Genomic DNA, 27,596 nt, shown 5'->3' with positions numbered 1-27,596 from the left:
CTGGGCAGAGGCCCAGTGTAGGCCTGGCAGGGCTGGCAGAGTCAGGTGAGACTCCCCCGGTCCCGAGTCCCTCCTCCAAGACTGCTTCCTTGGTGGAAGGCTGAGGACTTGCTCCCAAGCCAGGGCTGGATGGGTCTTTGCTTTTGATCTGGGGCCTGTTGGCAGAGACGCTGGGCTCCAATGGAAGGGCACACGGGCAGTGGCCCCAGAGGAGTGCTGGCCCTGAAGCCCTCCTCTGTCCATCCCTGGGAGAGGAGAGGCTGTAGTGTGCAGAGCCCTGAGACTGTGAGCTGGTTGTTGTGGGTGGGCAGGGGAGGGACTTCGCAGCCGCACCCCCCCCCCCTTCCTGCTAAGGAAAATCTGCTTCTCCAGGCCGCCTGGCTGCTGTTATATAAACATCTCTGCTGCCTCCAGGCGCCTCCTCTCCCCGGCACTGACCCCGAGAGGAGTTACCCCAGGCTCTGCGAAGTGCCATGCCGCCAGCTTCCTGGAGGAGGCAGGCCAGGGAGTCTCCAGCAGCAGCTGGACAAGCTGTCCCTCCTGGTGCTCACAGCTGCATCCTAGCTGGCCCCAGGTGCCCTGCAACAGGTGCACCAAGGAGGGTGGGCTGGAGCAACCTGCCCACCAGCAGGCAAACCCCACTCTGCCCACCTCTCTGGGCCTCCCTGGCAAGGGCGGCTTCTCAGCCAGCCTCTGGGATTTCTGCAGTCCTGAGGGTTCTCCTACCAGGGAACCCCATGCCGGCTCACTACCCTGTGTTGAGAGGGGGTGCTGTTTTGTACCAGTGTGAGGCTGTAAACCGGCTTAGCAGGGACAATGGCAGGCATTTTGGACGCCCAGCACTTAACCCGGGCTGGCACAGGATGCCCAAATCTGGCGCTGTGGTGCAGAAATAAGTCACCCGGAAGGAGCATGGGGGAGGGTCCAGGGCTGCCTGACCCACAGCGTGCTTCGCGGGCCACCTTAGGCTGGAGGCGCGGGAGAAGGGGTAGGACGGTGAGCAAGGAGCGTCCGGTGGGGGTCCCTCCTGGGGGAGCTGGTGCGCAATCTTTCTGGCCAGGAGCTGGCCCCAGGCTATTTCCTTGGGGGTACCCAGGGTCCCTTTGGCTGCAGCCGCGGCACCACCATCCTTCAGGGTCAAATGCCCCGGTCTTCACAGCCGCGGAGGTGGGGGCGGGTCTGGGCTGGATCTTTCAGAGGTTTTAAGTTGCGACCAGGGGGGCTTCTAGGATTGGAGCCCCGGGCCAGGGGTACACTCAGGGCTGCCGATGGCGCGACTTCTCCCAGAGCCTGTCCCAGGGACCCCCACACTCGTCTGCCCGGCCCAGGTCCTCTCGGGGACAGGCCTGTCAAAGGCGCCCCTTTCCTCGCTCCGCCTGCGCCTCCTCCGCTATTGAGATGTAAATCGTTGCCAATTGTCGCCGGGCGCGGCGGGATCCCACAGCCGGATCCTTCCGCAGCCCCGGAGCAAACTTTGGGTCTCCGAAAACTTTCGAACGAGAAGTAGTCCCTTAGGGCATGGGCCCCGACCCCGCTCCGCACGGCCGCGACCCCATCCCCGGAGAACCCGGGCTTGGGACCCCGCGCCCCAGCCTGAGGAGGCGCGGGGCTGGTCGAGGAGAGCGGAGGGGCGCGGCCAACGAGGGGGCGCGGGGTGCGGAGGGATCGGCGGGGGCCGGCCCCGGGGGCGGGGCCGACGGGGCGGGGGCGGAGCGCGCGGCGGCCGGGAGCCTCACTAGTGCCTCGGCCGCGGGAGGGAGCGCACGGGCGCCGGTATCGGGGCACGGGCCGCGGGCGCAGCGTAGGAACGATCGTGGGCGCGGAACCGGGCCGGGGAGGCCGCGAGAGCCCAGGGACGCTCTCCAGCCGGAAGGAGAGGGCAGTAGCGGGCCGTCACTGCCCGTGGGACAGTCCCTCTGCGCGCGGGTGTGCCCGAGCCCCCGCCGGCCGGGCGCAGGAGGCCGCCCCCGGGCGCAGCGGGCAGCCGGTGGGCAGGCATGCCGCCGCTCCTGGCGCCCCTGCTTTGCCTGGCGCTGCTGCCCGCGCTCGCCGCACGAGGTAGGCGACTGCCCGCCGCGAGCTCGCAACTTTCCGCGCCTTCAGAAACTTTTGGCGGCGCCCTAGGCGCGCGTCCTCGGGTGTCTGGGAGCGGGCGGCCAGGGTGGGGAGGGGGACCCGGCGACCCGGGGCGGGGTAGGAGCCAGAGTCCCGGGCTCGGGGAGAAGGACTGACCTTCCCCAGCGCCGCTTGCCCGATCGGGATGGACTTGGCGCCGCTCGCGCCTGGAACCGAGTTTGGCGCCGGGTTTGAAGTCGGCTTTGAAGCCGGGCGTGGGCATCTGGGGGCCTGAGAGACCTAGCTCTGGGCTCGCCCTTCACCAGCCGCGCGTGGGGCTCGCTCCCGGGGCGGGCGGACGAGCTGCCTACTACTTTTCGGTTTGAATCGAGTCGGTTTTGGTTTCCTGTTGCTTTGGGGCCATTTATCTTTTTTCTTCGCCTCTTGCCCGCCCCGGGGGCGGATGTTGGGGCGCGGAGCTTGGGGTCCAGGGCGCCGCGATCGTCTTTACAGAACCACACTGCGGGACCTGGCTGCCCAGAGTGGTGGGCAGAGGGGAGCGGGGTGGACCAGGCGGCCCGGCCCGGCCTCCCTTCGGAGTAGGAGAGTTCGGGCAGGGCCCGGGCGAGGGCCCCAGAACCAGGTGTCCCCCGGCTCCTGGCCGCCCTGCCCGCGGTGTTCCCTCCCCACACCCGGTCGCTACTCCTATCCTGGCTCACAATTTGGGGCGGCGTGGGGGTTGTGTGTGCAGAAGATTCAGCTGCTACTGATGGACTTTCACTTTGTGGAGTTCACATTTGGAAACCTTGCAGGGGTTGGGGGGGGCGGTCATTCCTCTCCGTTTCCCGTGGAGAGGAGCTCCAAGGAATCGGGTGGTGATTAATGCTTCTCTTCCCCTAAAAGTTGGAGGGAGAGCTAGTTCCCTGCTTCCTGAAGATGGGGTTCCATGTCACACCCCGTCCCCACCCCCAGAGGGGGCTTAATTTACACAGCCCTGGTAAGAAGGAGGCAGGGGGTGGGTGGCACGGCGGGGGTGGGGGGGGGAGTGGATTAATTACTCCCTTCCCGGGAATGAAGTCAAATTCCTTCCAAATGGAGCATCTTCACCGTCACCCCCAGCCCCTGGCTGTGTGGGGGGGAGGCTGCCACTGAAGATGCCCACCCTGGGGAGCCGGTATTGAGGCTCGGTGGAGGCGTGGCCAGGTCCCCGGGGTGCAGTCCTGGAGCCCCAGGAGGCGGCCCTGGCGCACAATGGGCTGCTCTGACTCCTCTGCCCGGCGCTTTGTTGGCGGGCGGGGCAGCGGCGTTTGCAGCTGTCGCAGTTTCCCACGAGCTGGGGAGCTGAGTGTGGCCAGCACCGCCACCCCCCCAGCGCCACCCCCTGGAAGAGCTTGTTTGAACAGCAAGACAATCCTGGTGGTTGGATAGGGGCCCCAGCCCAGCCAAGGTCCCCAGTGAAGCCGGGGTTAGGGGTGAGAAGTTTGGGAGACTGGCCCAGGGTCATCCCAGCGTTTCTTTCCTGCTGTCTACAATGCATTTCAGGCCACTCCTCCCCACCCCTCCACCCACTTTGAGCTTGACCTGTCCACCTGCCACCCAGCCAGTCTATTCCTCCCCGCCCCATCTCTGACCCCAGAACTCTGGGCAGAATGTTGAGTCCCCTTGGGGTTCATGCAGGGCTTCCTGGGGGCCCCCTGCACCCAGTAACCCCAATGACAGGAGGTGAAGGGTGGACAGTGCCCCTGGGGGTGCTGGCCGAGCTGACCTCTCCTCTTGCCCCTCCCCAGGCCTGCGCTGCTCCCAGCCCGGTGAGACCTGCTTGAACGGCGGGAAGTGTGAAGTGTTCCCCAACGGCACCGAGGCCTGCATGTGAGTATGGACCCCGCGCCCCTGCAGGGACCTGTTGCTTTGTCGGAGCAGAGCCCCTGCCTTCTGCAGCGGGCCGGTGGGGACAGAACACTGGGCCATTGTCTTCTGGAGATGGCCCAGAAGGCTGGGCGCGGTCACGTGCTAGTTTATTGGACAAAGTCTGGCAATTACTTAATCACCAGCAATTATGCTGCGTGTGGAGCCCAGCCTGGCCGCTGGTGGTTCGAGCGCTCCTTTGAGGACCACCTCGGGCTCCTGGGGTGCTAGGTGGGCATCCCTGCTCCCCCATTTCTTCCCAAAGTCTCTGAGGCCTGCAGGGAGGCTCCAGAGCATCTGGAAGGAGGCCTGGCCCTCCCCGCCCCACCAGCCGGGGAGAGTGCCTCTGCTGGGGGCAGGTGAGGCTTGCTCCAGGCAGGTGAGCGCCTCCTGGACAGGAGGTGCCTCTGAGCGAGAAACTGACCAGTTCAAAGGCACACCCACCCTTTGCCGCCCTCTGCCTTCCCTGGCCTCTCCTCTCTGGCCTCAGGTGAGGTTGGGGAGACGCGGTTGGAACTCATCGAGGTGGCTGTGCCCGTCTCCGCCGGGGTATGGGTGGCAGTTCCTGCCAGGAGCTCTGTCTCTGTCCCCAGCTCTGACCTCCTGACCTGGTGGCCCTTCGCCTTCCCAGCCCTGGGTCCTCAGCTGTGAACGGGGGTGGGGGCCGGGGGTGGCGGTGGTGTCCGGAGTCAGGGAACCTGGTTAGGATCTATCGCCTGCCTGCCCGCCTGCGAGTACCAGTCAGCCTCTCGGGAAGTTTTTCTGCTGTGGCTGATGCCCTTCAACTTGAGTTCGTCCCTGATGGGAATACCGAGCAGGCTCCTGGCGGCTGGAGAAACTCCCCCTCCCCAGGCTGCAGAAGTGGGTCCCCAGCCGGGCTGGCGCGCCCTCATTCCAACTGCTGAGGGCCCATTCCCTTGACAACCCCCAGCCCGGGCTCACTGCCGGCCCAGCCAGTGGGCAAGCAGCCCCTCCTCCCCCCACCCCGGCCCCAGACTGAAGCCAATTAAGCAGGGCTGTGAGCAGTTTAATGGACAAAACGCATTGTGTCTTTGTCGGACACTAATGAATGCGCAGTACTTTTTTTTTTCTTTGCTTTTTTTGGGGCCTTTTTCTCCTCCTGCAGAAGCCTCACCGACGCTTGATGCCCTAAATCTTGTTTCCTTTCATTGAGAGACCGACAGCTGGGATTCAGTGGAAGTGCAGGGGCTATTGTTGGGGAGGCGGATTAATGCTGGGTGATTAAGTATGCGTGGCTTCCCAGAATGCCCACTCCCTTCCCTGCCGCTCACTGGGATGTGTGTGCGTGTAGGGCTGGGGGCAGTCTCCGTATTTCTGCAGAGGGCTCTGGGGAGGGCAGGGGCAGTGCTGGGCTGGGGAAAGTAGGAGCCGTCTCTTCTTGCGCCATCACCGGGGAATTGGGACGGGGCAGCCTGGGCCCCCCGCCCCGGGCCAGCGCTCCGGCCACACGCTGCCCTGGCCGCTGCAGCTGCCACCACTGGCCTCCGGGTGGGCGCTTCAGAGGGGCGGGGTTGGGGGAGGCTCTCCCACCCCCAAACCTGGGCAAACCTGGGCAGGCAAGTTCCTGCCTCCACAAGCCAGGCCCCGGCTCAAGGCTAGGCTGCCGGGCCCCGGGTCAAGGCTAGGCTGCCGGCCTTTTTCCTCCCTTTGGCCTGGTGATACCCCCGCCGCCTCCTTGGCGGGCAGCCTGCCTGTCTGGCCTGGCACCCCGCCTCACTCGGCCCACAGAGACCCCATTGTGCGCATCCTGCAGACCCACTGGGGAGTTGAACGGAAGTGCCGTCCTTGCAGGCCCCAGCTCTGGGCGCCTCAGGCTGGAGGCAAGGGATCAGCCATGACGGCTGGCCAGGGCCAGCCGTGGTCAGGCCCCAGTCCAGGCTTGTGGGGCAGGGTGGGGGCACTGTGGCCACCCCCAGGGTCCGCGCCGTCTTGCTTTCACCCACCACCCACTGGTCTGTGGAGGTTCTGCTGGCGGGGGCGGCCCAGCTCTCTGGGCTGAAGGGGAGAGCTGCTTTCTTCCCTCCAGGGTGTCTGGGTCTCAGGCCGACCTGGGTGTGAGCTCTGGCTCTGCAGCCTCCAGCCGAGACCTGCAGAAAGTTCTGTGACTTTCCTGCTGCTTCCCCTGTGGCCAGGGCGTGGGAATCGGTGCTATCATGTGCCAGGCGCATTCACGCCAGGTGACTCATCTGTTTCCATCCAGAGAGAGGGAACCTTCCCCAGAAGCCGCCTGTCAGGTGTCTGCGGGGCTCGGGGTCGGAAAAAGAGGTCCATGTTGTTGCGAAGGCCCTTCAGGAAGTCCCAGAGAGCGGGGCCGGGACACCCGATGGCCGTGAGCCTCTGGGGGCGGAGTGCTCTGCCCCAGGAGGGTGGCTGTGTGTGGTGGCCCCAGCGGGGGGTGCCTGGGGAGACCGGTGAACCAGGGGCGGCCTCAGGTGGGTCTTTGGGACCCTCTGCCGCCTTGGCGCCCAGAGTACGCTGGATGGAAGTCGGGCAGGTGGTGGACCTTGGCTCTGGATGATCCTGGACTTGAGGCCAGGCTCTCCTGTGCCCAGTGTCCTCGTGACCTCAGGTCATCGGGTCACCTGAACCCAGATTCCCCCAGTCTGTAATCCGCGCTTGATCTGTGATTGATCTCTTGGTGGTGCGTGAAGGTTACGTAAGAGGCACGCAGCAGGCGCGGGGCGAGTGTCCGCTCCCTTGCTGCCTTCTCCTTTTGAGCTGACAGCGCTGGTTTCAGGATCCTCATTCGAGAGAGTTTAGTCGTCTAATGAGTGAGTTCAGAGAACCCGAAAGATACAGCCTGGTGGGCCCGAGCCGGGGCACCGCCTGGGAGGGGCCAGCCAGCGACTCCGAGGACTTCTCACCCGCGGGGGTAGCCGTGAACACCCTCCTTGCTTCCTTCCCAATTCTGAGCACCTGTTGTGTGCTGGGCGCTGCTTTGGTCGTGGGCATATGGGCTCAGGTCCGATGCAGCCCCCGCCCCCATGGTCTCTCCGCTTTCCAGTGTGGGGGTTAGGCGAGGCGGCCTGAACACATGACACGTCAGCGGGAGGGGAGTGCAGTGGGCAGGGCGGCCCGGCCCCACGTGTCTGGCAGCAACCCCGGAACCGTGGGCATCGGGCGTGTAGCGGGGCCCAGAGATGTCGGCGCCGGGCCCAGCGTCACACAGCCCGGCGTAGCGCCCAGCCCCGCCTCGCTCTGTCCGGGGACGTGTGTTCCTAACCACGGCCGCATCCTGCCTGTACTGCCCCCGGGGCCCTCGCTGGCCGTCCTGTGAGGAAGCAGGGCGGGGACAACGACTTCCCTTTAGAAGAAGAGGGTCAGGGGCCGAGTGGAAGTGACTCGGCCACCCGGCTGCAGAGGAACAGTCTACGTCTGTGTCACCTGGCCCGCCCGTTTCCACTGAGTCACCTGCGCGTCCCGGGCGAGGCTGGGGGAGGAACAGGTTAATTCTCAGCCTCACCCCCGCCCCCACCCTGGGCTGAGACCGAACCAGGTCTGTACAGGACTTCCTCTGTTTGTCAACGCCTGGGCGCCAAGGACGCAGGGTTAGAAAAACACAGCGAACGCACAGCCTCAGCCCAAAACCATCACCTGCTGCCTCTGACCACGGCGGGCGGACGTCAGGGAGCACACGAGCCCCACAGGAAGGTGCCCTCCTCGGGCCTGGCTCTGCCTCTATGGCGGCCAGTGTTTTTTCCACTGGGGGAAAAAAAAATAGGGATTTTTTTAAAAAGAGAGAGAGAAAAAAAAAGAAAGCTGTGCCCTTAGCTGGAAGAGGGTGGGGCCGGGCAGACAGCTGAGAGAGAACGCTTTTCGTCAGCTGAGCTGGGTCAGGGCAGCCGGGGCCACGCGTGAGAGGGCAGGTGCGGGGCCCCCTCCCCGAGGTGGCGGGGGGTGGGGGTAGGTCCAGAGGGCGGCACGGCTCCACTCCCCCAGGGCTGGGTGGCAGCCCAGGGGTCCCGCGGAAGCCGGCACTGGCTCCATCCCTCGCTGACCGTGACGCTGATGGGTGGCTGTGGCCGTCGCAGGCAGATGGGGCTCCCACTGGGCAGGGCCGGGCCGGGCTGGGCTCGAGGAGGGCACCTTTCCTGTTTCATGTCTCGCCTATAAATAGTGAAAGGATGTGGCTTTGCAGAGTCGATTGAGTGTCCTGATTGTTTTCCTCAATAAAGTGCCCACAGTCGCTCCACGCACAGACAGCCCCTTTCATCCGACCTCGTTAAAGTGCGGCAGACGTCTTCTTCGGTGGCCTCACACCCGCTCAGGGTGGCGGCCGGCTCTGCATCTCATCCTCAGTCCCCACTTTACAGGTGGGAACGGCTGAGGCTGAGAGATGAAGAGGCTGGGAACGGGAGTAGGGGACCTGGGGCCAGCTTGCCTCAGCTTCTGCCTTCGTGTCTGGGCACATCTGGAGCCTGGCAGGCTCTTCCCAGAGGTTTTAACGAGCGGCTGGCCTGGGGGCATCGCGACCTGTGGGTCAGGGGCTGTTTGATGGGTCCTGAAGTTCCCGGCCGGGCTGTCTCTGGCGGCCACACCCCGTAGTCCCATGGACTGTAGCAGGTACAGAGCGACTGGCTCCTCCTCTGTGCCTGAGACTGCAGGGTTAGGTGGCCGCCCGGAGCTCCCTTCCAGCGGCATCCTGGCAGGACCCTGGGATGGGCCCGCAGATGCCCGGGTGGCGGCAGTGGGGCTGCAGTGGACTGCAGCGTGGTCGGAGGAAGAGGGCCCAGGAGCCAGGCCTGGCCATGCAGTAGGGCAGCTTCTGCCTGTCTGGGGCCAGCTCTGGGCTTCGGTGTCCGTACCCCCACCCCCTGGGCCTGCTGGTGGGCCGTGGACACTCCCACTGGAGCGGGGGCCGTGATTGACAGGTGCTGCTGCAGAGGAAGGGCCGCTGGGCAGAGAAGAGCCCGTTGCCAAAGTGGCCTCTGTTGGCTTCTTCCCTGGCATCTCCTTCCTCAAGGCCCTGCCCACCTCGCTCCGCTGAGGTCACGGATTGCTGAAGACCAGATGCGGGGTGGGGGCGGGGTGGGGGGGAAGGGAGGACTGATATTTGTATTTTGGTGGTCGGTTGCACATATTGTAAGTTTTATGATTTTAGACGTTTAAAATGTACATTTCGGGAGACTTGCCTGGTGGCCCAGCGGTTAGGACTCAGGTTCCGCTGCAGAAGGCACAGGTTCCATCCCTGGTCGGGGAGCTTGGTCGCGTCAGTCGTGTCTGACTCTGCGCGACCCTGTGCACTTGTAGGCCTCCGGGCTCCTCTGTCCATGGGAGTCTCCAGGCAAGAATACTGGAGTGGGTTGCCATGCCCTCCTCCAGGGCATCTTCCCGACCCAGGGATCAAACGCATCTGTTATGTCTCCTGTATTGGCAGGCGGGTTCCTTACCGTTAACGCCACCTGGGAACTGTGCGACACAGCAAAATAAATAACTGAATAAAGTCTGCACTTCAGCGGCGATTAGTACACTCACAAGGTTGTGGGACCAGCATGTCTGTCTAGTTCCAGGTTTTCACCACCCGAACAAAACCCCCGTAGGCGTTAAACAGGCGTCCCCCCTTCCCCTCCCCCCAGCCCCACGCGCTCTCATCTGCTTTCTGTCTCTGGCTTTACCTGATCTGCGCGGTTCACACGCGTGGACTCGCGCTGCTTGCCTCTCCCGCCCGGCTTCTGTCGCCTGCGGTGCTGATCTGCGCGGTTCACACGCGTGGACTCGCGCTGCTTGCCTCTCCCGCCCGGCTTCTGTCCCCTGCGGTGCACGTCCATGCGTGACTCCTGGGCACTCGCTGGACTCGACCTGCCTGAGAATGTCGGGGGTTGGCTGGCGGTGGCCCAGCATGGTCATCCCGGTATGGCCTTGGGCAGAAGTCCAGAGGCGGTGGGTGTCGGAGGTGGGGGATGTCCGGAAGGCTCCCTGGAAGAGGCGGCGCTCACTCCTGTGTCCGCGTGGGCAGCCATGGGACCCCCTTGAGTGGGGCCTGGCACATCCAGGGGTACCTGTTAAAGTGGGGTGGCATGCCTTAGGGTCCAAAGGATGAGCGCACAGGGCTCCACGGCCAGCACCCCACCGCCTGCTCGGGGCATCAGGAATGCGAGGGGCAGCAGGCGTTTACTGAACGCTCTCTAGGTGCTGGGGCAAGGCAGGCAGGGCAGACGCATGCCTGGCTCGTTGTTTGAGAACAAGACTCGAGGGCAGATGCCTTCACCTCCTGCAGGGCGAGGCTGGTACTGTGGGAATACCCGGCCCGGGTGCCCCAGGCCCACTAGGGCCTTTTGGAGGGAGTCCACTGTGGAGACTCAGGCAGATGGGCTGCAGACAGGTCAGCAGGAAGAAAGGCAGCTGGGGGGCATGTCTGAGACCTGAGCCCCTACCCACGCCGTCTGCCTGCTTCCCAGCCTTGCCCTGGCCTGGAGCACATCTCTCCTGAACCCTCAGGGCTCATCTCGGAGTTAGTGGGTGTACCCTTGGTGGGAGGCACCCCACCTGGTGTGAGAGGGCAGAGGGTCAGGGGCCTGGCCCCTCGCTCTTAGCCACAAGCTGATCCCCTCCCCGTGGCTCTCGGGGCTCAGGGAGGCTCCATGTTTCCTGCAGGGCACCAGAGGGGTGCTTTTGCAATGTTAGCATCTGGACACCTGCTCGGACCCGGTGGGAAAGCTCGAGTGGGTCCCCCGGTCACAGGTGGGCGGCAGCTCTCTGTGCGTCTCTGAGATGCGTGGAACCCTGGGAACAGAACGCCCTCCCCAGGGTTTCACCGCTGCGTGGTCCCTTCTGGCTGGGGCTCTACTCCCCACCTGCACCCCCGCTGCCCCTGGGATGGAAGCGTTCTGGGAAAGGGGGCCTTGACCTCACCATCCACTCCCCGCCGAGGCTCGGGGGCAGGGGTCATCATCATACCGGCATTCACACGTTCAAGTGAATTAGGTTCATCATTGCCCATTCCCTTCCTGACACCGAGCTGCTGCTCTGCATGGGAGCCCATCGGGTGGCGTGTGGACACTTCCAAGGGCCCGGCCTCGCCTTCCACGCAGTGCCCGCCCGCCCCCTCTGTGGCTCAGCTCCCCCAGGATCCGCAGCCCCTTGCTGCGCTGTCTCGGCTCTGCTGGGTGGGGGCTGGGGATGGCCTCTAGAGGTCTGACGTGAGCATCCTGCACCTGAGTTGCTCTGTTTCCTGGAAGGTGCGTCCGGGGTCCTGGTTCTCAGCAAGCCTTGGTGGAGGCGGGGGGTGCCCTGGGGAGGCCGCGCTTCCAACGCCCACGTGGCGGTTCCCAAACACGAGAGGCACTCAGACAGCCTGCCAGGCCCCACCAGCCTCAACCTGGGAGTCGTCGTGGATCAAGTCAGTCACTGGGCTTGGGTGTCCATTGGGTGTCTCTGAAGTGCTTGAATCGGTTGCTCTTCTCTGCTGGGTAAACGATCCCTCGTCCCTCTGTTGACACTGCTGATTTGCTGAGCAAACTCTTTGCCCCGCAGGCGGCATGAAAGTCCAGCCTCACCCAGCCCGGACGAGGCCTGGGGCAGGCAGGTCCCATGTCATCAGGTTGGCCTTAGGGTCAGGGCAGCGGGCCAGGAGAGGGGCTGGGGGTCTGAGCCGTGCCACACAGGGGACAGGCCGCTGGAGGCTGGGCGGGCACTCGGGGTGACACGCGGGCCCCAGGCTGGCCCTCCTCCGGGGACCCTGCCAGCCTCCTGATTCCTTCACCCCTTGATCCTGGGTCAGCTGAGCTGCCAGCCTACTGCCTGACCCCAGGAGGCCTGCTGGACAGGCAGCTGGGTCCTGGCGGGTCATCGCGGGTCCACCAGGGGATGCGTGTGAGAGGAGGTGGGCGGCTGCCCCTGGAAAGCTGTCAGTGCCCCCCTCCGTGTGAGAGGAGGTGGGCGGCTGGCCCTGGAAAGCTCTGTCGGTGCCCTCCCTCCCGGAGGGACCCGGGGCTCGGGGACCTGCCTCCCACCGTTTCCTCTCGGTTTCGGTTGCTGGTAAGCGGAAACTACACGGTTACTGGAAATGACAGGTCTGGGGGAGAAGCCAGAGTTTTGAGTGTGTGTGTTTTTCCCTGAAAGCTTTTCAGTACAAGAGATGCTGAGCTAAGACCGGGCTGAGGCGGGGCCTGGGGGTGGGGGGTGCTGGCCCCACTTCCGCCCCCAGGGCCTCCGTCTCCCTCTGACCACGGAGAGGGCTGGGGGAGGTAACTGCCTCTGGGCCTTCCGGGTCAGCCTGAGGGTCTCTCCTGCGCTTGCCAGGCTGGTTCCGGCTCCCAGGGGTGGCCCCACAGGGCGGGGCTCCCCTCACTTCCCCCTCCAGGGCTCAGGATGAGGGTGGCCTCGGGCCTGACTGAGAGCCAGACGGGGTGGGGGAGGCCAGGCAGGGCTGTGTGTCCCGGTGTCCACGGTGGCAGGGGCCTCAGGCCATGACGGCTTCTGCCCGGGGGTCCAGGGCCCAGGCCCGGCCCAGCACGGCGCTCGGCAGGCATCTGGGACATGGCCTGGGTCAGGGCTGGACCCAGCTGAGCCCATCCGGGTTTCTGGAAGGCCTGGCCTCCAGGCCACAGGCAGGCACGGTCCACGTCAGCTGCCCGGCCCTGTTCCAGCTTGCTGCTCCCGCCAGGCTGGAAGAGCGCTGTACTCTACAGCACAGGCAATGGTGGGCTGTGTGACCAGGGGCTGCTCACCCGCCCCCCTGAACTCCCCTGTAAACAGTAACACACGTGGGTCCCGATGGGACATATCAGCGTGGCTTCACTCCACTCTCAGGCCTGTTCCCAGTGCTCCCAGGCCTCGTCCAGAAGGCTCTCTAGAGACCAGCCCAGCCCCGGATTTGGGCGAGGTCATTGAAGGACGCTGGTGGCTCAGACAATAAAGTGTCTGCCTACAGTGCGGGAGACCTGGGTTCGATCCCTGCATCAGGAAGATCCCCTGGAGAAGGCAATGGCAACCCACTCCAGTACTCACGCCTGGAAAATCCCATGGACAGAAAAGTGTGGTAGGCTACAGTCCGTGGAGTTGCAAAGAGTCAGACACGACTGAGTGACTTCACTTTCATTTTCACGGAAGGGCGCAAGGTCGTGGCCAGCCCAAGAACCTCCTGCTTTCCCCGTGGAGAAGAGTCTCCCCTGAGCCCAGAGGGCCCTAGGCCCATACCAGCGGGCCCGGGCTGTCCGGGTGTCCCCACACTGTAACAGTGCAGGTCTGTCAGCAGGTCCACGCCGGCCTGGGTGCAGCTGCCAGGGTTGTGTCTCCTGGTGTCTGCCGTGGTCCCGTGCCTTGGTGACCGTGCTGAGCCTGGGGTGGGGGCCAGGGCGGCTGCGGGCTTGTGGGCAAGCCTGGGGACACGGGGCCTGGTGGTCTGCCTTGGGCAGGGGTTGGGGACTGGGCAGGTGGTGAGCCTGAGCTGGGAGAGGCGTCCAGGGAGAGGGTCTTACGGGAGCCTCATCAGGGCCCGCTCTCTGCTGGCCCGCCCAGCGGCCAGCGGCTGTGGGCTCCGTGCTTCCTCTCTGTCCCTAGGGCCGGACAGACAGGAAGGAAGGCCACATGAGCTCTTGTGGCTGAGGGTGGTGACAGGTGTCCGGCGTTGGTGGGACCCCTCCTGCCACACGGAAGGGGTGCGGGGAAGCCGGGGCCCAGGGCAGCCCCACCCTGCCGGCTGGGAGCTCCCCAATTCCCAGGCTTCTCACCCAGACCCCACCCCCACTTCCAATCCAGGGTTTTGAGTTTCAGCAGATCTTGTGGGGTTGTAAGAACACATTGTCTGCTCCGGCCCTCCTGGTCTGGGAGATCAGGCGGTCAGGCGAGAAACCCAGGCCTCCGGGGTGGGGGAGGGGGAGAAGGAATGGGGTGCGGAGGCCCCACACCCCCTCCTCCACCCAGGGAGCTCCTGCTGGCCTCCCAGCTGCCTCCAGGGGGCGCTGTGCTCTGGCCGGCCCCCACCCCCACACCGAGGGCCTGGAGTCTGGCCACCACTGGGGACAGCAGAGGTTAAGAGCTGCATTCAAACCCAGGTAGTGCCATGGGCATAACCTGCCAGAGCCCTGGTTTTCTCATCTGTACAATGGGCCAGTGTCCCTGCAGGGCCATTTTGAGAAAGAGGCAAGATAAAGCCTGAGTACAGGTCCGGGAGCAGGGAGGGAGGGTCCACAGTGTCTTCGGGGACCCGTGTCGAGGGGGGTCCTCAGTGTCCTCCCATGCTGCATTCTCAACTGGAGAATGGGAAGAAGCGGGGCTGCCCTGAGCATCCGCTCCGGTTGGCGGGAGAGGATGGGAGAGCTGCCGGGCAGGCCTCCCCTCTCCCCGCACCACCGCACTGCTGAGCAGAGGCGGGCACTTGCAGGATCGTTTCTGGCTTTGGCTCGGATCTCAGTCTGTGGTTGCTGACTTAATTAATCGAGTTTTGGATTAAGTGCCGCCACCCCCCCCATGGCGCGGGCCGCACGCTCATCGATCCCTTCATTGTATCCAGTGTCTGGGGCACGGATCTGGCTCCGTCTTGTGGGGAACAGAGCTCCCCGGCTGCTGGGGGGGGTCCACTCCCTGGCCTCCCAGACATGGGGCTGCAGGCTCGAACACGTGGGTCTCAGGGGGCTGTTGGGGTGAGCCCTGGGTAAGGACACCCATTCCCACCTTTGTCCAGCTCCTTGCTCCATCTTTGGGGGTGATGGTTGGGGAATTAACCCAGCAGAGCAGGACCGCGGGGGTGGAGTGGGCAGCAGACTTTTCTTACTCGCCCAGCAGCCCCCAGGGCTCTTGGGACAGCATGTTGGCTGTGCCTTTTGCAATGTCCGGAGGGGCGGCCAAGCAGCGGTGTGCCCGCCCGTGGGTGGGCCTGGGTCGGTCTCTGCCCACTGCAGCTGGGCCATCTCCAGGAAGCTGCTTGGCCTCTGCCTTCCCATCCCTTCAGGCGGGCAGCCACTTCCCACGCTGAGGGTGGGGCAGCTCTGATTGCCGAGGGGGGTGGCGAGCCAGAAGCATTGTTTTCCCCGCAGTGGGAAAGGTGGCTTCCCGGAGGACCGCTTCCGTCCACACACGACACAAAGGGCTTCCCCGCGCGCCTGCACTTCCTCTTTCCAGCCTATTCTAAACCATCCAGAGGTGCAACTTGGGAGAAAAGAGGCAGACAAAGAGCCCCGAACGCGGGAGGAGCTGCTGGGCCCGGCGGCTCCACGCCCCACCCCGCCTGGACCCCCTTCCTCCTCTGCAGCTGCTGCCTGTTCTCCACTGAGGGTCAGCTGCTGTTGGGGGTTGGGGTCTGTCTGCCTCAGACCTGGCTGGACCTTTTCCGGGGTCCCCTGTCCCTCTGCAGCCCTGGCTGCCGCTCGCCTCCTCCCTGAAGCTTGGGAGCCAGGGCAGCGCCCTCCCCTGCAGCTCTGAGCCGCCCCAGCCCAGCGGCCGTGCGGGCTGGAAGCAGACCGCAGATCAGCCAGGCACCGGCTAGGTCCCTGCAGTCGCTTCCTGGGGCAGCTGGGGCTGCAGGTGGTGGGGTGCTGTTTCACAGTGTGGCCGCCAAACTCGTGCAGGGCTGGCCAGGCTCCGGGCTGCCCTGGGCACACCCTGCCTGAAGCAGAAAGGGACCGAGACAGGAGAGGGCAGAGGGCCGTCGTCTAGGTGCCCTCGGGCACGGCAGAGTCATGGCTCAGACAGCGGTCTGGACCAAGGATGCTGAGGGTTTGGGAGAAACCTGGAGCCCCACTGACTGCAGCTCTTACCCTGGGGCCGTCGGAGTCCCTGGGCACCCCTGGGTTTTGTGTCTCCCAGGGGCTCCGTTCCTCACAGCTGAGCTGTCCTGCTTGTGCCCAGTGGGGAAGGACCCCAGGATGGGCACGGTGGGTGGGCACAGTGGGGGAGGCCAGCAGAGGCCACTAAGCACCACCCCCAGTCACTGCGCGCCCCGCCCCCCACCTGCCACAAACACAGCATCCTGGAAGCTGTGATTCCCTACTGGGATTCGGGGCCCTTGAACCAGCCTCTGCCCAGAGGGGCTCAGGACCCCTGGCAAGCCTTGTCCAGGAGCACAGGTGGACTCCTTGACCTCGCCCCCTCTGAGGGAGGAGCTGGGGGCTCAGAGTCTGTCCGATGCACCCCCGTCTCTCCTGGCCTCAGTCTTCCTGTTCCATAAGCGGGCAAGAGCCTCCTCTGCCCAGTCTGCAGATGGCCCCAGTCGCCTGGGCTGGGCTGGGGGTCTGAGAACCTCCCGGTCAAGCTGCCCCGAGGGGGACGGGCCTGCCTGCCTGGTGGTGGGCCTTAGTGGTCTTTGTTTAGCATCCTGGACCACTTCTGGGGAGGAGGGGGGTACCCTGACGAGCCATCCATGCTCCTTGGGCCCCCTCTTCGGGGCCGCAGTGACACTGTGTTTGTTGGAGGGTCCTGGGCAGAAAGCCTGTGAGCGAGGCAGTCTGGTGTGGGGAGGGTCTTCTAGCAGGCACCCCACTGCAGGCAGACTGGGGCTGGGCGTGGGGGGTGGGAGGGGCCTTCGGGTGCAGCAGGTAGGACCCCAGGCCCTGACTCAGCCCCCTGGGGATACGGGCTGCATGGCTGGGGGTCAGGGACATGCATCCATCCCTGTCTGCGTTGGGTGGCACAGTCCCTGCCCACCTTTGGGGCACAGGCCCCGGGCCTGCAGACATGGCCTCCAGCCATGGGTTACCGGCTCTTGCGCTGATATCCCAGGCCCTAGGCAGCAGGGTCAGATGGGGCCCTCCGTGCTGGGGAGCCCTGTGTCCCCCACGGCTTTCCTTAAGCAGGTGCACGGGCCCTGGTGGAGCCACCGTGTCCCCAGGGACACGTTGGTGAACTGCGTGCAAATCAAGTCCAGCAGTGTTGGCTAGAGTGAGAGTCCACTGTGCCCCAGATGCCCAGGCCACCTCTGAACTGGGCCTTCTGTGCCCTCGATCCCCCAACTCGCATGAAACGGAGGCCTGGCAGGCAGTGCCCATCTGTGCCGCAGAGCCCCCCAAAAGTTCTTCTGATGGACTGTCTCGCCCATCCATTGGTGGTGCCCCCGGATGCCCCTCCCCTGGGGCGCCTCTGTGCCTGCAGAAAGAAGGGGGCAGCACACCCCCGATGACCCCCGTCTGCACCCCCACCCGGCCAGGGCCCTGTGCTCACCCAGCTCTGCCCCACTCAACCCCCCACTCAACCACAGACTGCTCAAGGGCAGAACCCAGTGAGTCCTTCCTCTGTGCTGAGTCCCGCCTTGGAACTGCGGGTAGAGGGAGCTGTCATCTCTCCCCTGGGGGTGGCAGATGGCCCGCTTAACTCAGAAAGGAAAACAGCGTCATTTAGCATTAGTCCCGGGTGAAGGGGTGAAAGGTCGAGGCAGCATCTGCCTCTGGACGCTTCTGGGGCTGCATTTCTATGGAGCCGCGCTGGGGGGTGGGAGGGGTGGGGGGAGGAGCTGGCTCAGAGGAAACTCTGACAGAGGCTCCAATGAGCTCCAGGCTGGCGGGCGGGCAAGCGGGTGTCTGTTTGGCGCTGCCGCCCCCACCCCGGGTGCCGCCTCTCTGCAGCTCTGATCCTGGAGCCCCCAGCCCCCACCTGACCCTCAGCTGCTGTTGGCTGTGGTGGGCCAGGACACTCCGCCAGGCTATGTTTGGGCCGGAGGAAAGGCGAGTGGAGGAGGAGACACTGGGGGACCACTTTCAGAGGGGAGCAAGGAAGGGGAAGCTGCCACGGGCCCCCGGGCGCCAGGAGCCGAGTGGCACGGTACACGGAGGGGCGGGGGTGGGGGGTGGTTCTCGTCCAGCCTCAGGGTCCCCGACGGCCCCTGGCCCGGAATCCTGAGGCAGGTGTCGGGCGCGACTTTCCCCTCCAAGCACGGGTCCCTGTCCCCGCCAGGCACTTAGGCTGAGCTGCCAGGACAGGTGTTCAGGACCGAATGGCCATGAGGGACTTGGTCACTGGTCCCAGCGGACTGGCCGCGTCTGAGCAGCCTCACGGGCCCTCCACCTTCTCAGGGAAGTGCGGGTGCCATGGGCGCCTCCCCAGGAAACCCCGGCAGTGCAGCCAGGGTGGGGGGCACATGGGGACACATCTAGGCAAGGGGGGAGCATGGCCGGAGGCCGCCCAGGGCAGGGACAGGCCTCTGTGATGGGTTGTAAGGCCCCTCCACCCTGCCTACCCACCCCTGCCCTCCGCCAGGCTGACCTGGCCCCGGGCGTCCTCCCGTGGAGCTAAGCCAGGCCCTGGTTGTACCCAGCACCCCCCGGAGCACCTGCCTCAGCAGCACCCCTCCTCCCCGCCCCCCGCCGAGGCTGCCCCTCCCTCGCTGCCCTGCCGCTCCCCCGGCTGGGGTGCTCGTGGTGGACGGCTGCCAGGCCCAGCCCTGGAGCCGGCCCGCATGGGCAGCGTGCCTTCACAGCAGCGTCCGCCAGGCCTGGACGGGAGCAGGGAGGACAATGGGCCCCCTCAGCCGCTGCCATCCCCCCACGGAGGAGCCTCCCTGGCTCCTGCCCCGCCCCCCGCCCGCCGGGGCTGGCAGCCTCCGCTGCGCTGGCCGGGAGCAGCTGCCTCCCGCGTCCTCGGCCACAGGCGCACCTGCTCCCCAGCCGCCCTTTGTCCCTGCTGCTGCCGCCTGATTTCCTGGGCGCGCTTTTCCTCCCGCTGTAATTCACGCAGCCTCCCTGGCCGGGATGCTCTCGGTCCAGGTGGGTTCTCCCACAGTCCTCTGCGTTAGGCTCCCCATTCAGGACGGGCTTGGGGTGGGGTTCATGGACACACTGCCCCGTGGCTGGAGGCTGGAGGGTTTTGCACCCTGGTGGGGCCTTTCTGGTCCACTTGGGAATGCTGTTGAACCGGACCGGTGATGAAGGCGGAGCCCACACGGAGGACGCGCTGGGCAGCCTTGTGTGCGTTTCCCCCAGGCCATGGGGCAGGCCTGCCTCATCTCACCCACCTGGGTGGGCTTCCCACGCCTTGGAGCTGGGCATGGACAGGGCGGGCGGGCTCCCACCCCCCACCCCCCACCCCGCTTTGATGACCAAGCGTCCTCTGTCCAGCTCCCACTTTCTGCTGCTCTTTAGTAGCTGGGAAAGAAAAAAAAAGAGCCTTTTCTCCAATAGGGAGCGGTGGCCAGCTCCTGCCTGACAATGGAGGGCATTGAGAGGTGGGGGAGGTGCTACCTCCTGCGTCTCCCCCCTCCCCTCCAGGGCTCTGGGTTCCCAGTGCCACTCAGGCTGGGACCAGGCGGCCTGTAACTAGATCCACGCTCAGTGGAGGCCATGCCACCTTCCCCAGGCTCCAGGGTATGGCCCTGCTGGAGCCCGAGGTGCCAGGGTGCCGGTCGCACAGGGGTGCGTCCTGGGGTCTGTGCCCCCAGAGAGGAGCCAGCCACACCGTCCTCCTCCCCTCCCTGAGCGGGCTGGGTGGGAGCCGTGGCTCAGGCCTGAGTTACCACCCCTGCACCCCTCCCAGAAGGGCAGCTGGTTTTCTTTAAGCCAGTTGGTTTGGGACTTTTGGCTTCAGGCGACAGATGGTGGTCTGGAGTGGCCATTTTGCGTCCTCCCTGCCCGCCCTGCCCAAGCCACAGCCTCAGAGGAAAGCCCCTGCTTCTCACGGATCCCCCGCCCCCAGGACGGAGGCTGCCCCCGCTCCCTCTCCCTGTGCAGCTTTGGGAAGGAGGGGAGGGAGGGGGCCCTGGCGGGCTGGCATTTGTCGGGGGCGAGGGGTCCTGGAGTGAAGGCCTAAACCCCATGGAGCAGCACCTCTCAGGGGGGTCTCGGGAAGGTGGGGTGGTCGGAGCCCAGGAGGGCCCTCTTTTCCCCCAGAGTCCCCGTGGCTGCCCTGTGGGGGGACGGGCCCCCGCCCACCGGTGCCTGGGGCTGTGGGCCCAGCGTCAGGGCTGCCTTCCCAGGCCGCTGCCGGCTGGGGGCCGTGGGCGCGTTCCACCCCAGAGGCTCTGCCGCTGGGAAGAGGGAGGCCTGGCTGGTCCCAGAGCCTCTCCTGGGCTTTCCCTCGAGCTCAAGGCCGCGAGGTGACCCTGGGGGGCAGTGTACCGCCCCGCCTCAAGAAGCCGAGGCAACAGGTGGCCAAGGGCGGCCCCGGGGCGGGGGTGGCAGGTGCCGAGCCCTTCCCGGTGGGGAGCGCCGGGGACCAGGCCTGGGGCCGGGCGTGGGGCAGGGCGCCCCCCACTCCCAGCTCGCCTGCTACTGTTGCAGCCTGGGAGCCGGCACAGGGCCTGCCGGAGCGGCAGTCCTCCTGGCCCCTGCTTTCTCCAGCTGTGCAGTGGGCTGGGCTTCTGATGTGAAGCCTTCACCCCCAAAAGGGAGAGACTGTGTCCGGGCACCATGTGTGGGTGAGGGTGGAGCGCCGAGCAGCGCAGTCCTGTTGCGTCAGACCCCCGATAAAGAATTCCACGTCGGCGACAACAGGGGAGCCCAGCCACGTGGCGTCTGCAGTCCCATCCCTGTTTGCTCTCATGTTCGTACTGAAAGAAGAGCCATCTGTGAACTCTTTTATTACCCAAATAACACATATTCGTTACAGAAAACCTGGAGAGAAAGAGAGTAGGCAGGTCCCCGAAACAAAAGGTTTCACACAACACCATTCCCTTCCACGGAGAATGGCTGGGTCTGGCCGGCGCAGCCCCTTCTCAGTGGCTCAGGGGTGCAGACAGACGCCTCCGTGGCTTCTGAAACCGACGCTGGGGCCCGCAAACACTCTGGTCTCTAATGTCTCCAATTAACATAATCACTGTTTTTATGGACATGAAATTTCCTTGATGTAAAAGTAACCACTTTAAAGCGGAGAGCTCAGTGGCGCTTGGCACCATGGTGATATTGGGCAATGACCCCCACTCTGGTCCCAGAACCTCCCCGAGCCCTTTGAGGGGGGCTGCTGCCCAGGAGGGGACCCCATGGATGCTGGGGCTGGTGGCGGGCTAGCTGGGGAGTGGGTGCTCACCATGCTGGCGTGTCTGCTACAGCTGCGGCGGGGCCTTCGCGGGCCAGCAATGCCAGGCCCCCAACCCCTGCCTCAGCGCCCCCTGCAAGAACGGCGGGACGTGCCACACGACGGAGCGAGACGGCCTGGTGGACTATGTCTGCGGCTGCCGCCTGGGCTTCTCGGGGCCGCTGTGCCTGACGCCCCGCGACCACGCCTGCCTCGCCAGCCCCTGCCTCAACGGCGGCACCTGTGACCTGCTCACGCTCACCGAGTACAAGTGCCTCTGCCCCCCGGGCTGGTCAGGTGAGGACCCCGGAGGGGCGGGGATGCGGTGGCCTTCCCCCAGCCGCCCACACAGCCGATGCCGGGCCCCCGTCCGCGTGGCCGTGGACGGTCCTGGACTGGGCTCGGCTGTGGGGGTCAGCGATCCAGAAATTGCCCAGAGTCCCCACTCGGGGGTCCCCATGCTGCTTTCCAGCCCTGGAGGTGTCAGTTTCCGGCTCGAGGGCACCCCCCAGCCTCATGCCGCAGCCTCTGTAAGAAAAGGGGAGACCCCCCCCATCCCTGCAGGACCCATGGTGTCACCGCCGGCTCAGGAGGGACGCAGTCTGGGTCAGCTCCCCAGGGGCCCTGGCCTACCGTGCATCCCACAGTGGTCACTTAGCCCCTAAGCGGTTGGGGTCCCCGGGCAGTGAGGAGCTGATGCCACTGGGCCCATGCCCGGCTCACCCGTTGTCTGGGTCTGGATGCTGCCCCCAGCTCACAGGAACCAGGGAGGCCGGCTAACCACCCTCCCATCCCCTGCCCCCCCAGGGAAGACATGCCAGCAGGCCGACCCCTGCGCTTCCAACCCCTGTGCCAACGGTGGCCAGTGCCTGCCCTTTGAGGCGTCGTATATCTGCCACTGCCCGCCCGGCTTCCACGGCCCCACGTGCAGGCAGGACGTCAACGAGTGCAGCCAGAGCCCCGGGCTCTGCCACCACGGCGGCACCTGCCTCAATGAGGTCGGATCCTACCGCTGCGTCTGCCGCCCCACCCACACCGGCCCCCACTGTGAGCTGCCCTACGTGCCCTGCAGTCCCTCCCCCTGCCAGAACGGGGGCACCTGCCGCCCCACGGGGGACACCACCCACGAGTGCGCCTGCCTGCCAGGTACTGCCCACTGGAAGCGTGCAGGGGGCGGGGAGCCAGGCAGGCTGGGTCTGGGGGCATCACCCGAGCCTGGGCGGTTGGAGGGCAATCTTGGGGGTGGTGCAGGGTAGGCTCTGGGATGGGGGCACCCACCCACCAAGTGCTGCCTCAGAACAGGTCTGCTGTGACACCCTAGTGCTCCTCCCCTGTGCCAGGGACCCTGCCACCCCCAGGGAGGGCCTGAGCATTCCGTCTGCTCTGGGGTCACTCTGCTCTCCTGGCCCCCTGCTCTGAGTCTCCCGGGCCGTGGATACCAGCCTCCTTCAGGCCCCCCGGGAGGTCCCTTATCCCGAGTTCCCTGGGACCACGTGCATGTTACAGAATTCTCCCCTGCTGCGGGGAGCACCCTCGCCTGTGCTGCCCACGGGGCTTCCCCTGGTTCCTGGAGGTGGGGCCGGGGGGGCCGGGGCGCACGCGTGCCTCCCCCCAGTGGTGGCCTTCCTCCTGGCCTCTCCCGTCGCCCACTGCCGGGGCAGGAATGACAGGTGGGCCCAGCCCTCCCCATCCCCTCAGCAGCTCCACCGTTCCTGTTTCATGTCGCAGACTTTCCACTGTAGTTTTCATCTGAGTCTGTTTTGCTGCTGCTGATCTAAAAATACTAATAATGACGAAGAGGTTCAAAAACCTCTAGTCTGTCACTTGCATGGGGCAGTTAGGCAGAACTGGGAAGGGGAGGGTGTTTTGGGGTGGGGCGACGAGGAGGTGGGGTCGGTGGGGTTTGGGTGCTGGAGAGAGGAGGGCCCAGGGTCTGGGTGACTCAGGACTGACCCAAAGGTCGCTCCGGCCCCCACACGGCCCTTGGCCCAGCCCGGCCCTTGCAAAGAGGAAGTGCTTTTCCCGCCCGCAAGCCCCGGGCCTGTTGCCTCTGCGTGCAGACGCCAGGCATGTGCATTTCCGGTCCCTGATTCTCCCCTCACCACCTGCCCGCCCCGGCACTACCCACTGCCCAGCTGGGCTGCGTGGCTGTTTGAGAGTCTGAGTTCAGATGCCTTCCTGAGGGGGGCAGGCTGTGGGACCCCAAGCCTGCGACCTTGCGTCTGGCCCCGCGGGTCAGGCGGGGCTGTGGTGCAGGCTGGGGGGGTGGTGGGAGGCGTGGGGGCCTGGCAGAGGGGGCGCACACGTAGAGCAGGTGCGGCCCCACCGGCCAGAGGTGAGCTGAGGCTGGGAGAGGCGGCGCTTTAGGCCCGCCGCATGCAGGAGGGACTGGAGTGTGGGTGCCAGGCTCTAGTCAGCGGGGCCTCCGAGGGAGGGGCAGGAGGGGGTCCAAAGGCGCCCTGGGAGGGGCATTAATTAGTAACCGGCTGCAGGTTTGGCTATTGCCAGACGCACCTTTCTGGGTTGATTATTGAACCAGCGGGAGTCGAACGGATTAATAGCTAACTGGTTGGATGTGGAGGTGGTGCGTGGAGGTTGGCCTGGCAGGGAGAGGGTGGGGGGCTCCCACCCTGCCTGCGCCTCTGCTGCTGGAAAGTGTGGGGGCCGCACCTGCACGCACACCCCCACCCCCGACTGCCTGCCGGGGTCCCTCTGTCTCCCTGCTCCAGTTCCCTGCGTAGGGGCTCCCAGGCCCAGTGCTGCCCCGTCAGATGGGGTATCCGCGGCCGCACATGGGGGTGTGCAGACAACCCCGAGCACAGGGCTGGGCCCGCAGCCAGTGCCCAGTCACAGAGGCCATAGCACAGACATCTTCTCCGACAGAACCCTGGGGAGCCTGTGATCGTGGGTCCCTGTCTGTTCAGCCGGCCCTTTACAAAGCGATTGCTTAGGAATGTGCTGACCGTGGGCTCTGGGGTGTGGGGCCCGGTCACAGGAGTGGGGAGGGCAGGGTGTGGGGCAGGGACCCCGAGGGCTCCGAGGCGGTGGGCATCACAGGACAGGCCGTGGAGAGCAGCTCTCCGCCCAGAGCAGGGTGTCCTGGGTCCAGCCAGGAAGGTGCCAGAACCCAGGGCAAGCGTGACAGGACGGGTGCGAGCCTGGCCCCGTGAGGAGGCCTGACCGGGCGGCTGGCGCCTGCTGTAGGCTTCACTGGCCAGAACTGCGAGGAGAACATTGATGACTGTCCGGGGAACGGCTGCAAGAACGGAGGCGCCTGTGTGGACGGCGTGAACACCTACAACTGCCGCTGCCCCCCGGAGTGGACAGGTGCGTGCAGCGGGCGGCTCGGGCAGGCACCTCTGCCGCTGGAGTCTGTCCCCGTGGGGGGCAGGCAGGAGGGAGCTGAGATCTGGGGCGGGAAGGATGCTGTGACCTGCAGCTGACTGCACCCCCACCAGGGTCTGAGGCCCCCCAGCCCCCTGGAGCAGCACAGACGTGGGTGGCACCAGCCCATCTGTGTGGGCCATTTGCAGCCTGGCCCTGGGCTGGCCTGGCCACAATCGGGTCCCCAGTTTGAGTCCAGCTTGCTGGCCAGGACACAGGGATTCTGGCCAGCAGGAGGCAGGCCCTGCCCACAGGTGAGCATGGACACGGAGCAGCCAGGCGAGAGCCCCCAGGTGCCAGGGGTGCAGGGGAAAGGCTGACTCTGGCTGGCGGGGCTGGAGGAAGTCAGGAAGACTTCCTGGTGGAGGTGAGGGTCTCAGCTTGGCGGAGGGGGCTGGAGGCACCGACCGTCCCGGCCCCTTGCAGGTCAGTACTGCACAGAGGACGTGGATGAGTGCCAGCTCATGCCCAATGCCTGCCAGAATGGCGGGACCTGCCACAACACCCACGGCGACTACAACTGCGTGTGCGTCAACGGCTGGACGGGCGAGGACTGCAGCGAGAACATCGACGACTGCGCCAGCGCGTCCTGCTTCCAGGGCGCCACCTGCCACGACCGCGTGGCCTCCTTCTACTGCGAGTGTCCCCACGGCCGCACGGGTGAGTGCCTGGCCTGCCACCGGACGGAGGGCCCTTGGGGGGTCAGGCCCAGGCGAGGGGCCTCACACAGAAGCTCACACTGCAGCTCTGTGGGGCCCATAAGGGGGGAACCCCAGGAGGGGCCTCCTGGAGTGACGCGGGCGGCTGTGAGCCTCCCGGAATAGCTCCGGCATCGTAGGGCCCTCCACAGGGTCACTGGCTGTGTCGTGGCGGGGGGCCCTCCCTGGGGAGCCGGGTGGGAGTGGACACCGGCTGTGGGCAGTCGGCGTTCCCAGCCGGGGGAGGTGGGGGGACAGTGCCTCCGCTGATCCCCACCGCCATGCCCAGGTCTGCTGTGCCACCTGAACGACGCCTGCATCAGCAACCCCTGCAACGAGGGCTCGAACTGCGACACCAACCCCGTCAACGGCAAGGCCATCTGCACCTGCCCCTCGGGCTACACGGGGCCGGCCTGCAGCCAGGATGTGGACGAGTGCTCGCTGGGTACGGGCAGCCGGGTGCTGGGGAACCTGTTGGAAACAGTCCTATGGGGGTAGGCGGGTCTGATGGGGGAGGCAGGCACACCCCCAACTGTTCCAGAGGCCAGGGTTCCCAGAGCAGCCCCTCACCCGTGCTGCATCCACCCCCCCCGCCCCCACCAGGCGCCAACCCCTGTGAGCACGCGGGCAAGTGCATCAACACGCTGGGCTCGTTCGAGTGCCAGTGTCTGCAGGGCTACACCGGCCCGCGCTGCGAGATCGACGTCAACGAGTGTGTGTCGAACCCGTGTCAGAACGACGCCACCTGTCTGGATCAGATCGGGGAGTTCCAGTGTATCTGCATGCCCGGTACGCGGCCGGCTGCCCGCCTGACCCTGGGGGTGGGGAAGCCGCATCGCCTCTGCCCCTGGCCTCCGTGCCCACCCAGGCCACAGACCCCCCACGGTTATCTGGGGAGACTTGAGCTAGGTCTCTGGGGCGCAGTGGAGAGGAGGCCAGTGCTGGGCAGCTGGGTCAGCCCTGGGGAGCAGGGGTGGAGGGAATGGGGCGTTGCTGACCAGCCTGCTCCTGCCAGGCTACGAGGGCTTGCACTGCGAGGTGAACACGGACGAGTGCGCCAGCAGCCCCTGCCTGCAGAACGGCCGCTGCCTGGACAAGATCAACGAGTTCGTGTGCGACTGCCCCACTGGTGAGACTGGGCCCCGCTGCCCGCCCTGCCCCTGCGTCAAGGCCGGGTCGGGTCTCCGCGATGGAAAGGGGGCGTGAGAGCCTCACCTCCGGAGTGTGGGCGCGGGGGTGGGCTGGTTTTCAGCCCCCAGCAGACAAAGCTGGGCCGGGCAGGGTTCCTGGCCCCCACCTCACTGAGAAGCCCGGGGCCCAGAGACCCTCCTTCCTGCTGTCGTGCCCTGGTGGGAGGAGGGCCGGCCCGCCACGCCCACCTGCGTCTGCCAGCGGCAGTGGATGTGATGGCCAGGAGGGCCTATAGAGCCTGTGGGGGCCCTGAGTCTGTCGCAGGGAAGGGCTGGGGGACGCCAGGCCCGGGGAGGTGTTGGGGGTCAGAGCCCTGGACCTCCTGCGATGCAAATCAACTGTCCCAGACGCCGAGCTGGGAACCGAATTCTCAGCCCAGCCCGGCTGTAGCCATGGCAACCGTCTTGGGCTGAGCCTCCTCTGAGCGGGCAGGGCAGGAGGGCTAGGACCCCAGGGTTGGGCTCTGAAAGAGGGCGAGGCAAGGATACGGGCGTTTGCCGTTTGCCCAGCCCTGGCCAAAGCACTCTCGGGGGGCCCTCCCGGGCGCCCCCCGCCCCCCGACCTTGGCCAGCCAGGACTTGGCTGTGGTGTCATTGTGCCCCTGGCGTCTGATTGCCATCCCCTCCCCGGCTGCAGGCTTCACCGGGCACTTGTGCCAGTATGACGTGGACGAGTGTGCAAGCACACCCTGCAAGAACGGTGCTAAGTGCCTGGACGGGCCCAACACCTACACCTGCGTGTGCACAGAAGGTGCGGGGCCGCGGCCCCGGGCAGAGCGGAGGGGCAGAAGCAGGCGGTGGGGTCCAGAGAAGGGGGGCTGCTCGGAGGCTGAGGCTGGAAAGGTGACCCCTCAGTATGGAGGAGGCCAAGAGCAGGGCGCATCTCTGACCCCAGGCAGTTGGAGGGGGGGCGCCCCAGACATCCCCAGGCTTCCCTGGTGGGAACAAGAGGACCCTGGGTCTGCTTGATGGTGTCCTGGACAGCCTGGTAACCCAGGGAGTGGCCCCCCGCCCCTGCAGGCTACACGGGGCCCCACTGCGAGGTGGACATCGACGAGTGTGACCCCGACCCCTGCCACTACGGGTCCTGCAAGGACGGCGTGGCCACCTTCACCTGCCTGTGCCAGCCGGGCTACACGGGCCACCACTGCGAGAGCAACATTAACGAGTGCCACAGCCAGCCCTGCCGCCACGGGGGCACCTGCCAGGACCGCGACAACGCCTATCTCTGCTTCTGCCTCAAGGGGACCACAGGTGCCTGGCCCCGGGCAGCTGCGGGGCTGGCGGGGGGCAGCTGCGGATGAGCGAGCAGGAGCACGTGACCACCTCCGGTCTCCCACCCCCAGGACCCAACTGCGAGATCAACCTGGATGACTGCGCAAGCAACCCCTGCGACTCCGGCACGTGTCTGGACAAGATTGACGGCTACGAGTGTGCGTGTGAGCCGGGCTACACAGGTGAGCCGCCC

General features: G+C 65.9%; 1 protein-coding gene across 2 annotated transcripts in view; it reads left to right on the top strand.

Annotated features, from left to right (window-relative positions):
- The first annotated feature begins 1,729 nt into the window (after positions 1-1,729).
- Positions 1,730-27,596, top strand: part of NOTCH1 (notch receptor 1) — a 47,098-nt gene continuing 21,231 nt past the window's right edge. For both annotated transcript variants that reach the window (XM_006062210.4, XM_044926645.2), the window contains exons 1-12: positions 1,730-2,058; positions 3,843-3,924; positions 20,891-21,153; positions 21,664-22,002; positions 24,061-24,183; positions 24,667-24,900; positions 25,228-25,383; positions 25,542-25,727; positions 25,954-26,067; positions 26,766-26,879; positions 27,149-27,382; positions 27,475-27,585. In XM_006062210.4, coding sequence (XP_006062272.1) covers positions 1,998-2,058; positions 3,843-3,924; positions 20,891-21,153; positions 21,664-22,002; positions 24,061-24,183; positions 24,667-24,900; positions 25,228-25,383; positions 25,542-25,727; positions 25,954-26,067; positions 26,766-26,879; positions 27,149-27,382; positions 27,475-27,585 — 2,017 coding nt within the window. In that variant the 5' untranslated portion in view covers positions 1,730-1,997. The remainder of the gene's footprint in view (positions 2,059-3,842; positions 3,925-20,890; positions 21,154-21,663; positions 22,003-24,060; positions 24,184-24,666; positions 24,901-25,227; positions 25,384-25,541; positions 25,728-25,953; positions 26,068-26,765; positions 26,880-27,148; positions 27,383-27,474; positions 27,586-27,596) is intronic.

Source organism: Bubalus bubalis, chromosome 12 (assembly GCF_019923935.1).
Source record: "Bubalus bubalis isolate 160015118507 breed Murrah chromosome 12, NDDB_SH_1, whole genome shotgun sequence".
NCBI classification, from domain to species: domain Eukaryota; kingdom Metazoa; phylum Chordata; class Mammalia; order Artiodactyla; family Bovidae; genus Bubalus; species Bubalus bubalis.
This window is presented reverse-complemented; position numbering and strand designations above follow the sequence as displayed.